We start from the raw sequence: 13,252 nt of genomic DNA on the forward strand, positions 1-13,252 counted from the left end.
TTTCACAGGCTTTGAGCCTTGGTTGACGTGTGGTGGTTAGCTGGTACCTGCAAAGGATTAGCTAATTATTTCTTGCCTGGAGATAATTTAAGAAGCGGGAGGTCTGTGTTTGTTTAGGGAATTAAAAACTTTTCCCACCTCCTGTGCTTTGATGCACACCGTGCATCACTGTACGATGGGTCCAGGCCTGGATGCCCCCAGCTCCCCCTGCCTTTCTGTACCCTGGTCTCTGTGCAGAGGAAAGCTGCGGAGGGAAGGAGGGAGCTGCAGCATTCGCTAACCAATCTCCTAATCTGGCTAGCAGGACTGCAGCCTCTGCCGCATCCCATACGTGATTATACTGCCCTGCACTGCAATCATTGTCTCAGACGTACAGTCTAGCACCTTTCATCAACACATTAAAAAAAAAAAAAAAAGCCACAGAGAGGAGAGGAAAAAATACAGAGTTTGCTGCGAGCAATCTCCCATGTCTCTCGTTGGCAAGTATAAACAATAAACCGCGTCTCAGTTGTACAGGTTATAATGCTGTCCTTGCCTCGAGATTAGAGACTGATGCACCATTTCTATGGCTTAGGTACCTCCTGAGGGAGAAATACAGCCTTCAGTATTAATCTGAACATAACTTGTTTTGTCTGTTATACACAGGAACTTGATACAGCATTATAGATTACAGGGGGTTTATGGCATGAGAGTTCATAAGGCAGTATAGGATGGTAACTGTACCGTACGTTACCAACAGTGCTGTCACACAGGAGTAAATTCACAGAAGGGAAACATTAGGGCTTCAAGGATGCGCTGCACGGAATTCTGAATGCCTGCCTGGGGTGAGGTGGGGGATGTTTTGAGAGCGAAGACAGTGTTTTTTAAAAACAACAATACATTAGGTGTATAAAGGTGTATTAGGTGTATAAAGGGAGAAGGTACAGAGGAAACAGCGGGGTTGCTATGAACTGTACTGATGTCAGGCTTCTGAAGGATGCTCCAAAACCTTCTGGCTCAAACCCCATTCTCTGATACTCAGGAGGAGTTTTGCAAAGCTGCAGGTGTGATCAATGGCAGCAAGAAAAGGTGCCACGTGTGTAAAGAGGGGCTGCATATTTATGCCTGCAAATAAACCCTCTCAGCAGCTCACTTGAGCATGTGGAGAACTTTGAGTGTGATTCCTTCTTTAGGAGCTGGGAGGGTTGCTGATGAGTTGAGAGCTGTAAGTATTGTTTGCCTGGTCTTACCAAGGTCAGAGGACGTAGTGAATTATAAATGTATAGATTTTTTTTTTCTTTTAAGAAAATAGATTTTATTTTTAATGAAATTATAAAACTTGTATCCCCAATGAGTAGCTGAGAGCCTCTCAAACGTGAGGCTGGTATAAGGCTTGTTGATGCAGAATAAGGAGGGAGGATTGACAGGGTTTTAGAACAGGTTTAGGATGAAAAGAAATGTAGCTGAAATCGTGGCTGCGGTGGAAGCACCTTATGTGTTTAGCTTGGGTTTCATTTTCAGTGGGCAGTGATTTCAGGGTGCTTTAATTTTGGGCTTCCAACCATGAAACTGATAAGCTGAAAAGGATGAAATTTGGGCCCTACAGCCCATAAGCTCCTAAACTGATACTTCACTCTCTAAGGTGAAGACTCTTTTCTTGGGCCACCATCACCTGCACAGGCAGCCACAGTCTTTTACAGTACAGTGTGGTACGGTTCTTGCCGTACTGCTTCATGCCTCTTTTGTGAGCGTGTGGGCCTGTTTCCCAAGCAGTGTTTTTTGCTGGGATCGCTCTGAGGTCCTTGCATCCTACTGAGGGATTTCCAGTTGGACTTCAAGGCGTTAGTTTTGACCAAGAATTTCCCCAGTGACCCAGGACTTGCCTTTCTGAGGCCCTGCTTATGCCAGAGGAATTAGTACCTGTTTCAGAGCAACTTGTCAGCACCAGCCCTAGTAACAGTGTGAACGCTAGTGCGGACAGGCTCAGGTGTCTATGGCATCAGGAAAACTTAAAGAAAGCAGCCTTGCTCCGTGGTCAGTCTGCACCCAGGTGCTAATTGCCCTAGTTCAGACTAAGCTCAGGAGCCTCTCTTCCTGTACGGTGCGCTCGGGAGCAGCAGAGACGCCTGAACGGGAACCCCAGCAGAGGGCTGCTGGCAGAGTGCTCCCTGTCTGAGGCTGCCAAGTCTTCCAGACGTACCACAAAGCCTATCTAGTCTCTGAGGCTCTGGACGCAGGAGGGAGTTAAGGAAAGTAAGTATTTTGTGGACACAGTGGGATGCTGGCTGGCATTTCCTGCTGTGAGGGGGGACGTGATTGGTCTTTACATTTTAAATTATGTCAGGGCACCTAGGATCCTAGATGGGCATATTAATTTGGATGTCATGAATCAGAGTAAGTATCAATACGCACAGCTGTTAAGAAATCTCTCCTCACTCATGCACATCAGGAACGTTTTCCTCTTCGGCATGTGTTCTTCAGTTCCCCAGCAGTACAAGCAAATTGGAAAGTTCAGCTGTCATTTGGGGAAGGTCATAGATCACGCTAGCAGCCTGAGTAATCCAAGAGGTTTTAAGTATCATAGCATTTAGTTTAAAGTGAAATTTGCTCTGACAGGGGCTGGCAGACCAATAGGAAAAAGAAATATTTGTGCTTGGAGAAGTGCATGTGTAGAGACCGCGAGTATAACTGATGGCTGGAAGTGATTTCAGTCTAAAAAAAACAAATCATTAAGAGAGTGCATAGGGGTAAAATACACAGTTCATATTTTAAAGGGTCTCAAAACGAACCAGCAACTGAGGTTAGCAGTACATAGTAATTAGCTGTGCTGTTCACTGTTTAACTCCATCAGCTCCAGGCATGGTGGTAAACTTTGCACAAGAAAACAGTTGTGCTTTGACGGCGTGGTTAGCAAGCACCAGTCTCTCTGTGTGCATGCGTGTAATTTTCTGAGACAAAGCTGCCGTAACTTGCAGATTAAGTCAACGGCATAAGTCATTTATCTGAGGAGTTCGTTGTGGTGCTGTGTGATCTATATCCGCTATACAACTACAGGGATTGCGTGCACTTCTGCTAGGTACCCAGTTGAACAGGGCTGACTAACAGGAGCAAAAAATACCAACTTGGGGATGAGTATTGTTGCCTTGATGGCATAATTATGTGTCCCTAATTTTTGGGGAAGATAGGCTGATGCTTGCTCTGCTGAGCACTCAGTTTCCCTGTAGATGCTGTATAAATAAGGCCAGCAGCACGTTTTTCCTAGGAGCAAGTTTTGAAGTTGATTGCTGGTATAAATCTAAGAACACGTAGCACAAATCGTGATCTCGGGAGGGAGAGATCATTACCCAACAAGTGTTTACAACCGAAAAGCTACCATCTTTCCTGGCTCTACCCTTCTGCTGTTCTTGGCAGAAGTGGCAAGGATTCATCAGGACTTGGTTTTTAAACCCCTGTCTCCGCCTCCGTAGGTGATGCTTGCAGAGTCACTGCCCTTGGCCTGCCAGCCTCGTGAGTAAGCCAGGCTTCAATCTCCAGGCGCATGTTTGCTGTTTTGTTGCCCTACCCCTCGGTTACCTCCTGGGTTCAATAGCCTTTCCTTCAACTAAGAGGACAAGCTTTTTGCTATGGGCTGCCAGCGCAAACAATCAAATAGGCAAAGCTGGCATGTTTCAAGAGCACTAACATGTAAAAATGAAGCCAACTTTTTTTTGAAGCATGGACAAGCCTTCCTTTACTTAAGAGAAATATTTAGATAGGAGAGAGTAGTGATTTGATCAAGGTGTTTTAATGTGATTTTTCATTTCTGTTCCTTTTAATTTTTTTTTAACTGTCCAAAGCAGTTATCAGCCGATCCATCTCTTCTAGTTTTCTTCAGGACACTAACACATGTCTAAACCATTTGGAAATAACTGATATGCCTCAAAGTTTAAACTCTAGGGATCTTTACCTAATTACTTACACATTTATAAAAAAAATATTAAAAAAAAAAAAGATTTGCTGAGAATGTGATTGAAACCATATTTTCCCTGCTCTCATTATCAATTTAAATACATTTAAAAGTTCTTTGAATAAGGATTACTAAACTGGAAGTAGTTGGGAAAGCTCTGCCTGCAGTGATAGAGACCCATTGCCACCTCGTGGCTCAGTGTCGTTATTACACCTCAACCCCAAAAACGCAATGTTCTTTTAGTTTGGTAGCCTATAACGGAGTGACCAAAAGAAGTTCTTGAACCTCTGCGGCATCAAGAGAAGCCACGTTTACATTTAAGAAGAAAGTCCTGCTTCCGGACATGTCTCAGGCTGCTCTATTTGTTGTGTCCCTCTCTGCCACAGTAAACCTGGGGATGGCTACTGTTGTCTCCCCTGTAAGCCAGGCCATGGCCCCTGCTAGCTTGACTTGCAGTCAGCAGCCTCCCTGCGTACAGCACGCACAGCCTACTCGCTCACCTACAACATCTTTCCAGAATGAAGTTTTCAGTAGTTAGCAGAAATGCAAAGAGCCCCTCTTCTACCATACTAGTAATAAAAACAACTTATCCATAACTAATGTTGTTATAGTCACAGAAAAAAAAACACTGAAAGATAAACCCATAAAAGCATTTTCTGTTAAAATATCTTTTCATTATAAATCAACTGTAGATGCTTTAAGGATCTTCGGAAGAAAACAATGGAATTCCTGAGTTTAAAGGTAGCCTTAAAGGGTCCGGCTTCTCTGCGGTGTTACACATGTGGTATCACTGGCAACTTGGAACTTGTACTAGCACAACAAAACTGGACTCTGCACTTCCAAATCCTACTACACCTTCTTTTAGTATGTTATTAACTCCTAGTACTAACAGTACTGGAAGAACTCTCTTAAAGAATTGGCATTGTTTTACAGTAGTTATTCAACTTGTTTGTTTTCTGAACTGCCAAACAAATTGGTCAGCTTCATGCTAGGTCCTTGTTGGCTTGTTTGGAAGAGCTTTGTGGCCTGTATTCAGAAAGCTATACCTAATGGCAGCCCATGTGAGGTCCGTCTGTCTAATCCCTTTGTGTGCTGCAAATCGGTAACAGTGGTAGAAGCAGGGACCACGCTCTGACTAAGGTGAGTGCAGGGTTTGGTGTTTCTGGAGACGAGAGTTAGATGTAGACAAAGCAACAGGGTTTCTCTTGATCCCTTCTTCCAGGAGTCTTTTAAAGCTTCAAGTCTGCTAATGAGAAGGCTGTTGTTTGCCAGGTACAAAGGAGGAACCTGGAGAAGGTGCCTCAGAGGTCACCAGCTCATTTCGTAATGGACTTGGAAAAGAGTAATAGGACTTTGGAGCGGATACAGGAAGGAATGGGTTGGCCAGAGGAAGGTGTGGAGCCAGAGGCATGTGTCCACGTAGCTTTGCACCACTACAGGGTACACCGCGGCTACTCTGCTGCTCTTTGCCATGCTGAAGGGACCGATTAGCCTTTAAGGTCAGACTGATGGCTCTGTGTACAAGTTATGAGACAGGGGCATTGCCGTTTCAGATACAGGCAGGCAGATGTGGAAATAGCAAAGCACTTTCAGGGCGCTGCGTTTCTCAGGATACATTCAGGTAAAACAGGATTATTTTCTCTGCAGTTTGGCTTGCTGACTGTGTCCCCTCCCTCTCAGAGGACAAATCTCAGCTTCAGACCTTCCACCTTCATACAATTATCAGAATATCCTATGAGGGAACTAGCTTCCTGAGAAACCAGGCACCAAGGATCCTTTTCTAGGACCTCACGGAGGCACAATCCAAGGAAAGTATCTTTGCAAGGACAGAGTGATGGCCATGGTCCCCCACCACTTCAGCTGAGCCCTTTCAGTCCAACCGATGCAGCGGTGCCAGCTTTTTGCTGAGCCAGGGCCTGGGGCCCAGCCATTGTACATCTTCTGGATGGGTCATTCTTTCCCAGCCTTGGCTGTTGCATAACCCGTGTTCCATATGTATAACTGGCAGCAGTAAGCACTTTGGTTCTTTGTGTTTTGACAGTCTTCAGAGGGGAAGTTCAACTCCTTTCAATGCATCTTTAGTCAGCCAATAAATCAGAATCCTTTTCCATTTGTCCTTCTACTGAAGTGGAAGTTAAAAAGTGACATAACTATGAATAGGCGGTAATCCAGTATCTTGGGCAATGTTCATTTTTCCTCTACCTCCTGCATGAGGGTTATTGTTAAGCATGAAGTATGTGCCACTTTTCCCTACGCAGTTCTTGTGCTTTAGTATCTTAATTTATTGCTGTGGGACTTTTTAGGTGTAAAAGATGCCCTTCTATATGAAAAATGAATTTTTCTGTCTCATTAGTACATAGCCTTTCAGTATATGATTAATTCTTTCTGCCATTTGGCTGTCAATCTTGTATCCCACCAGAAACACTGTCCTTTGCTGAACTATGTTGCTGTGCCAGACATTCTCACTTTCTCATTTCTAACTGGTATTTTCCCAGGGGCTTCAGAAATGGAAGGAAATCAGATTATTTGGATGTGTTGTGTAGGGCAGGGTTACCAGTGGGCTTTGCAATAAGCATGCTTGAAGCCTTTCCTGAAAGACATGTTAACTTTAATGTTTCTCTTTAATAGAGAAACTGAGTCACAGAAGTCAAGTCCTTTGCCAGTAAATCCATAACAGGATGGAAGAGACAGCTTCTGTCTCTTCTGGGATTTCTATTTGACGTGAAGGCCTTTCCTCGATATGAGTTGATTTCTCTGCAGCATTTCTTTTCCCACCAAGGGAAGAGGAGACACGACAGTGCTGGCTAGAAGGGGAAGATGGCTGGCAAAGTTGCCTCACAAAACTGTCTCTGCGGCAGGAAGAGTTGGAGACACCAGCACTAGTGTGCCTTCCCTACCATGCAAAACCCTACAGTTGCTACCTCCTTTTTTTTTGCAGCATCGGAGTTGATGGATTTGGTCAATCACCAGGAGTTCCTGGCCGCCCAGCGACTGCTTATGGATACCGCCCGGATGAACCTTACTACTACAGCTACGGAGCACGATAAAACAGCCCGCTCTGCAGTCCAGGATGCTGCCACCTGCCCTGGAGGAACCAGCGTGTGCGGGGCCGGCGCTGTATCTATCCATTGGTAATGCATGATTGTACCACGATGGGTCCGTCGTTATGTATCCTTTGGCGTCTGTAGCTCCAGATAAACCTAGCCTTTTCTGGGTCCAGCGTTTTAGTGACAGTGTTTACTCTTCCGTTGCTCTTTGTTATCATTTTTGTACAGTTTTTGCTCTGTGACTTGAAAGCAAGAATTGGAAAGCTACTGGACTGGAAAGTGTCACGTTATGTATATTAAGCTACTAATTTAATTTCTACTAAATATAAAAACCTGTGTGGTCAGCAGTGGTGAATGTGTTTCTAACCAATGTTTCATTTGTTTTACAAGGCATTTAAGGAGAACGCTTCATGTGAAGTGTGTTTAACATGGATGGTTTCCCTCTCACACTTCAGTAACAGGAACACTGTTAAGCCCCAGCATCTCCTGGCACTGCCTTGACACGGAGTTACCAAAGTCCGGTCCTGGGTCTGAAGACCTTAATAATGGAAAAGTGGCACACATTCACTCCCCTAGAGCTTCAAACATTTACAATCTAGTTTAAATGCTTGAAAACACTTAAAATTAGAAACGACACTACAAAAGAATACTTTTACCATAGTGTTTAAATAGAGTTCTGTGGGCTGTGAGAAGAGAGCCACATCCTGAGGACTAGCAAGAGAAAAAAAAACACCGTAGCTTGGTTCAGAATCCAGATGCAGAGCCTTCCCCCCAACTTCTCCATCCTAAAATGCAAATGCATCCTGTCCTGTGTGTTCACAGGGTTTCAGCTGGATCTGAGCACGAATCACTGACTGAGCAGCAGAGACAGGCCAGGACACCTTCACGTTGGACTTGCAATGCGATGATTGCATTAAGCCATGTTTTGAAATACGCTACGTGCAAACAGATTTTAGGCTAAAGGTATTCTTAAGTTGTGTACCCCCACCCAGAACAGACACAAGGAAGCGTACAGAAATGCCCTCTCTGCCACAGCCATCAAGGCAGCAGTTCAAATTTTCACTTTTTAAAAGGAAAGCTACCTCCACCTCATTTTTTTTTTTTTTTTTTTTAATGGCTATTGATTTGCAGAATTGTTCCTTTCTTCTTTTCTCCCTCATTTCTGGCTTAAACAGAAAATAGACTTGCATCAGGGGCTGATACTACTAAAACAGTAGCCAGTAATTCCCGTAGGACTGGTATATGTGCTAGGAAGGTGATCTTCAAAGGCATGGGGTTGTTTAGGAAGCTGACAGGCTATACGAGTCTTACGCTTTAACAATATCTTTGAAACCAAGATTGTTTTGAAACCTTGCTCTGTCTTTTAAAAGTATGCAGGTACTTTTATATGCACTGTTACTCACTATGTTTCGTACTGCATGACTGGAAACGATTCTAAAATTAGCCACGGTATTTCTTACCAGTTTTCAGCCTCCTCCCTGTGCTGGCTTCATGTTCACGGCTTCACTTACTGGAGGTAGGTGAAAGAACAGCATTGCCAAGATTAACTAGTATTTTTTTAAATCATTTTCTGTACAATTTTTAACTAATTCTTATGCAGTTTCTTAGAAAATGTAAGATCCTACTAGAAACACTGCAGAAAACTTGAATTAAACTAATGCGTTTCCAGTGTCGTACCTTTCTAGGTTCTTTCCGCTGGTCTGAGCCCACACTTTATCTGCCCAGCAGTTGTGCCACATTTAGTCAGAAGCTTTCAGATATTTTTATAGTTATAGCTGTGAGAGAAATTACCCAAACTGCATGTTCAGACAGAGGCTTTTCTTTTGAGACTGGCACTTGCTCATCAGGCTTTTCCAGAAAATTAGTGTGAAGTTATTTAAAGCAGTTGCCCTTCTCATGGAATGTGTTTTGGGGGAAAAAAAAAATGAAGTGGGTCCTTGGAGTATATGCAAACTATCAATGAAACTGAAGGAGCCTTTAATTGGAAACTTCAGGTTAACGAGGAACTACAGTTGAGCTTCAGCAAACGGGTGGGTGTCTGTAATTGTAATACAGTTGTGACCATGCTGAGAATAAATGGCAGTGGAAAAATCTCTGGCTGCATTGGCTGCATTTTTAGTATTCAATCTTAGGAGTTTATGAGAAAAGAATAAAAGATCAAGTATTTGTAGCTTTGCCTGGCAGCCGCTAAGAGAACATCATTTATCTGCAAGCAGAGCTTGGTAAAAATTACTCAGCACTTAGTAGCCTGAGGACAGAGCCTGCTAGCCAAGATGAAAACCAGCTGTGCCACTATACTCTCTAAGGCAGGAGAGAGGCTGATTTTCCCTTTAATTACAGTTCCTGAGCCAGAAAGGGGAAAAAGAAAGATATGAGCGCATGGACTTTTCAGTCTACATCACATGTCCTGCGGGTGTCAGAGGGAGACTGGAGAGTCTGACCTGTAGGGTAACTTTTTAATTATCTGTATTTATGGATTCAGTCCCTGAGTACTGTATCCTGCATAAAATGGGGTGAGGAGGGATCCACCTTCTTTTAGCAGCTTCTATAACTTTTGTCCTTTCCTCCTCTTCCTGGTTTCTCTCCCTGACCTTGTGTAGCTCCTCTTTTCTTTCCCTACAGCAGCAATCCCTAACCACCTTGGGAGTATCCTCTTTCCCAGTCTGCTGCTAATTAATTAATGAGTTTGGTTAGGCAGGTATTTTAGATATAATTAGGCTGTAAAGTTAATAGCACAATGAAATAAGCATAGGCTGAGAAGTTCATACGTCTGATAGCTATTATTCAGGCTTTCTGCAGATGTACAGTATAATTTCAGTGAGCAATCTACTTAATGCAGCAGCCTAAGATCTTGGTTTAAATTATTACTTGTACCACACTAGTACTTAGGAGCTTACTAGGGCAACAGAGGGTGGGGAAAAGCAAAAGTAAACAAATGTCCTTGGCCTAGAGAGCTTATGAAGGACCTGATTCAAAGTCTCTTAAATATCGGTGTGTGCGTGGGGCTGATAACAGTTTAACATGCGCATTTCATTCTGAAATAAGACTGCCGTGATTGTGTTTAACTTAATCCGTTCTGCATTAAATGAAGCAGGGACAAGATGTATCTTCTTCTAGAATAAATAGGACAAGCTCTGTTTAGATACAAGAAATTTCAAGCCCCTCTGGCAGGTTCTTCAATGGAATTCCTGTAATATGCCACTGGTAAGCTCTGCTGCCCACTCATCACAGGGAGGCTGAGAATAGCTACAACCTTCATTCCTTCCATGACCACCCTCAAGAAAAATAAAATACAGCAAAGCTGACTTGCTGGTGCAACTTGTGTTGCAGCTGTCAGCCCTTAAAGTTGTTGTGATCTGCTCGTTTTCTCTTCGTGAGGTTCAGGAGAGAGCGCCGAGGCAAGGCGAGAGGCGCTGGAGCTGCCCGCCCGCGCGGGCGGTGGAAGACAGCGCTGCATTGCATGTACTTCACAGGTGGAAGGTGACGTTTGCAACCAGTCAGTCTAGAAACCCACTTGAATGAGAATACAGACTTTCGGGGAGTTGGTATGTTGGGGCCCCTGCCCCCTAAAACGAGAAACCCATTTCTGTTTATTAAGAAGTTGAGTACTTGAGAAATATCCTTAGCAGCAAAAAGCTACTGTAATGTACTTGTAACAGACGTGACGGTGCGGCAGGAGGACGTCACTGGAAAAGACACGGGCTGCAGTTCAGGTTGGTGCTGGGAGCACCACCCCAACCTTCCTTCTTCCCTCTGCCCTTTCCAGAGGCCCTGTGGCCTGGAAGAGCTGGGGAACATCTCTACAGTGCAGCTAGCGACTGCACCAGAGCCTGCTGGGCAGCGCTCCCCCGCCGTCCTTTCAGACCTTACAGGCTCTACTCCATAGATGGGCTGTTCGCTCCATCCTCTTCTGCAGTTACCAGCTGTCTCCCCGCTACGCCAATCTTGTCTTGCCCAATCGACTTAACCAGTTACAAAGCTAATGAGGCAGTTGCTAAGAGCTCTGTAATCCTGCAACTAGCAGGACCTGTCTACTCTTTCTTCTGCCCTTGAAAGAGAAGGAAAGGGGGTTCACGCCTACCTCGTTAGGTCCTAAGTTACTCTCTGGAGAAGCCTGTGTTGGCTGTTCTTAGGAAAGGCAAACCGCAAAGTTGGAAGGACAGAAGCCCAGCTCCTGTGTCCGTACAGCGCCTAGCACAACAGGGCCCTGAGCAGGGCGCGCGCCTCACTGCCTCATCAGTTTCAATGGAACAACGGACTCGCACGGGAAAAGCGGGTAAAGGGACAGAGTGCTTCTCCACAGAGGCAGCCCAGCAAAGTCAGTATGCCCTCAGTGACGCAGAGCAGCCAAGGTTTGCTTTCTTCCAGACAGCCACGTGAATTGCACCGAAGCCTGTGGCCAGAGCCAAGTGTTGCGAGTAGGTATCAGCTGTTGCTTACTTGGGAGTTTTTTGTCTTTACCTGCAGTTGTTCAGGTCTTCCAGCCTTCTGCCTTTCCCCTGCCACAAACACACGGAGGACATACAAATCCACGCTTAGGCCCTTGAATAAACTGTGGCAAGGAATGCCCACGGTTCCCTTTATTTTGCACTTTGGGGCCAAGGCCTTTTGGCATGACTGACTGACCCATTTGGGCCAAAGACTTCAGATCTTTCCTACCTTTGAAAGAGGGAGGTGGCATATCTGAACTTCACTTTCGTTTCTGTGCCTGTATGCATTATGTCACCCCGTAACATAGGACATGCTTTGCCTCGCACACTACGCAGGACCCATTCTACTTTCCTGCACCCTCCTCTTCCCATCATCTTTCTGCTTTACTTAAAAAGACCCAGATCGTCCAGCTGCCAATGCACCCCTCTGCCAGAGGAGCGGGCTCCTCCTAGCGCTCTGCCCTTTGTTAACCCTGACGGGCCAGCGGAAGAAAGCCTTCCCCTTTGCTTGCCCGAATGGATCGTGAAGCTCAGCTGGACGGAGTTTGGGTGTGGATCTGCGGAGCTCCTTGTTTCTGTCCAGGTCCCTGTGGCTTTGTTGTGCTGACAGGACTCTAGCATAAACGAGCCACTGGGCAGCAGGCCTCTTTATCTGGGACTATCTGCACCACCGCACTCTGGAAGGCTTTGCTAGAAAGGGGGGAAAAAGCACATTGCTAAGGAATACGCTCTACAAAGTTCACGCCAGATTTGACAGCACAAAATTTAACGCAGGCTAAACTGGTGGAGTTTGGTTGCTAAAGAAAGCCAAGGAGTTAGCACAGCTTAGACCACCTTTGTGAAACGCAGTGCCGTTGCCATTAAATCTTTGTCTAGACGAGGCCACGGGTGCGGGCTGTGCTGCTGGGCCCCGCTCGCCCCCAGCGCTACGTTCAAAAGGACCGAGCAAACCACATCCTACCGCCCTGGCGCTGCGCGAACCTGGAATAACGCTGGCGACGTGAACACCGCGTGCGGACAGCCCGGACCTCCCACCGCACCGCAGTGACTCCTTTCAGCTTCGCTCTGCTCGCCAAAACGCTCGGGTGAAATCCCTCCCCGGAGCCCCTTCGCCCTGCAGCACAGAGCGCCGTGAGGTCTCACGGCGTCAAGCGCTCCTCCCGCCGCCGCGCGAGGCGGGCCACCGGCCCGATGGCGCCGCGCTGGGCGGAGCGGACCACCCGCCTCGCCGGGACGGCTCTCGCCCCGCCGCCCGCCCGTCCCTGGGGCTGGTCGGGAGGGCGGCGCTCGGGGCCCCGCCGCGGCGGTGCGGGGCCGAGCGGGGACGCTGTGGGCGGGAAGCGGCCGGGGGCGGGGGGCCGCCGGCGGCTCGGAGGGGGGAGACGCCGGTTCCCCGAGCGCCCCAGGCCCGTACACCAGAGGCGGCGCGGCTGGTTCCCACCCAGCGAAGGCGGCTCGGGCGGAGGCTCCGTCCTGCCCTGCCCTGCCCTGCCCGCCGCGCCGGAGGCGCCGAGCGGCAGAAACGGAGGACGGGGCTGGCGGGGGGGCGGCCCGCGGTCCTCGCCGGTGTTCAGCTGCTGCCACGACTCCTGAGGGGCGGGGGGCGCCGGCAGGGGCGGCCGAGGGCGGGCTCTCCCCGGGCAGCAGCCGGGGCTCGCTGCCGGCGCGGAGCGGCCGCGGAAATGGCAGGGGCGGCCCGAGGAGAGGCTCGCCCGCAACCAAAATGGCGGCCGCCGCTTCGCGGGCCGCGCCCTCGCGCAAGACGACCGCCCCGCCCCGCCGCGCCCCGCCCGCCGCCAGGGGGCGCGCACGGCAGATGGCGGCGCTCCGCCCGGCCGACTCGACGGTGC

The 13,252-nt window shown here is 47.5% G+C and overlaps 1 protein-coding gene across 1 annotated transcript in view; it reads left to right on the forward strand.

Annotated features, from left to right (window-relative positions):
* KIFAP3 (kinesin associated protein 3) overlaps positions 1-7,212 on the forward strand; it is a 73,180-nt gene extending 65,968 nt beyond the window's left edge. The window contains exon 20 of the mRNA XM_082312208.1: positions 6,864-7,212. Within this exon, the coding sequence (XP_082168334.1) occupies positions 6,864-6,972 (109 nt within the window). The 3' untranslated portion in view covers positions 6,973-7,212. The remainder of the gene's footprint in view (positions 1-6,863) is intronic.
* The last annotated feature ends 6,040 nt before the right edge of the window (positions 7,213-13,252 follow it).

This window comes from Platalea leucorodia, assembly GCF_965183815.1.
Source record: "Platalea leucorodia genome assembly, chromosome: 5".
Taxonomy (NCBI): Eukaryota; Metazoa; Chordata; class Aves; order Pelecaniformes; family Threskiornithidae; genus Platalea; species Platalea leucorodia.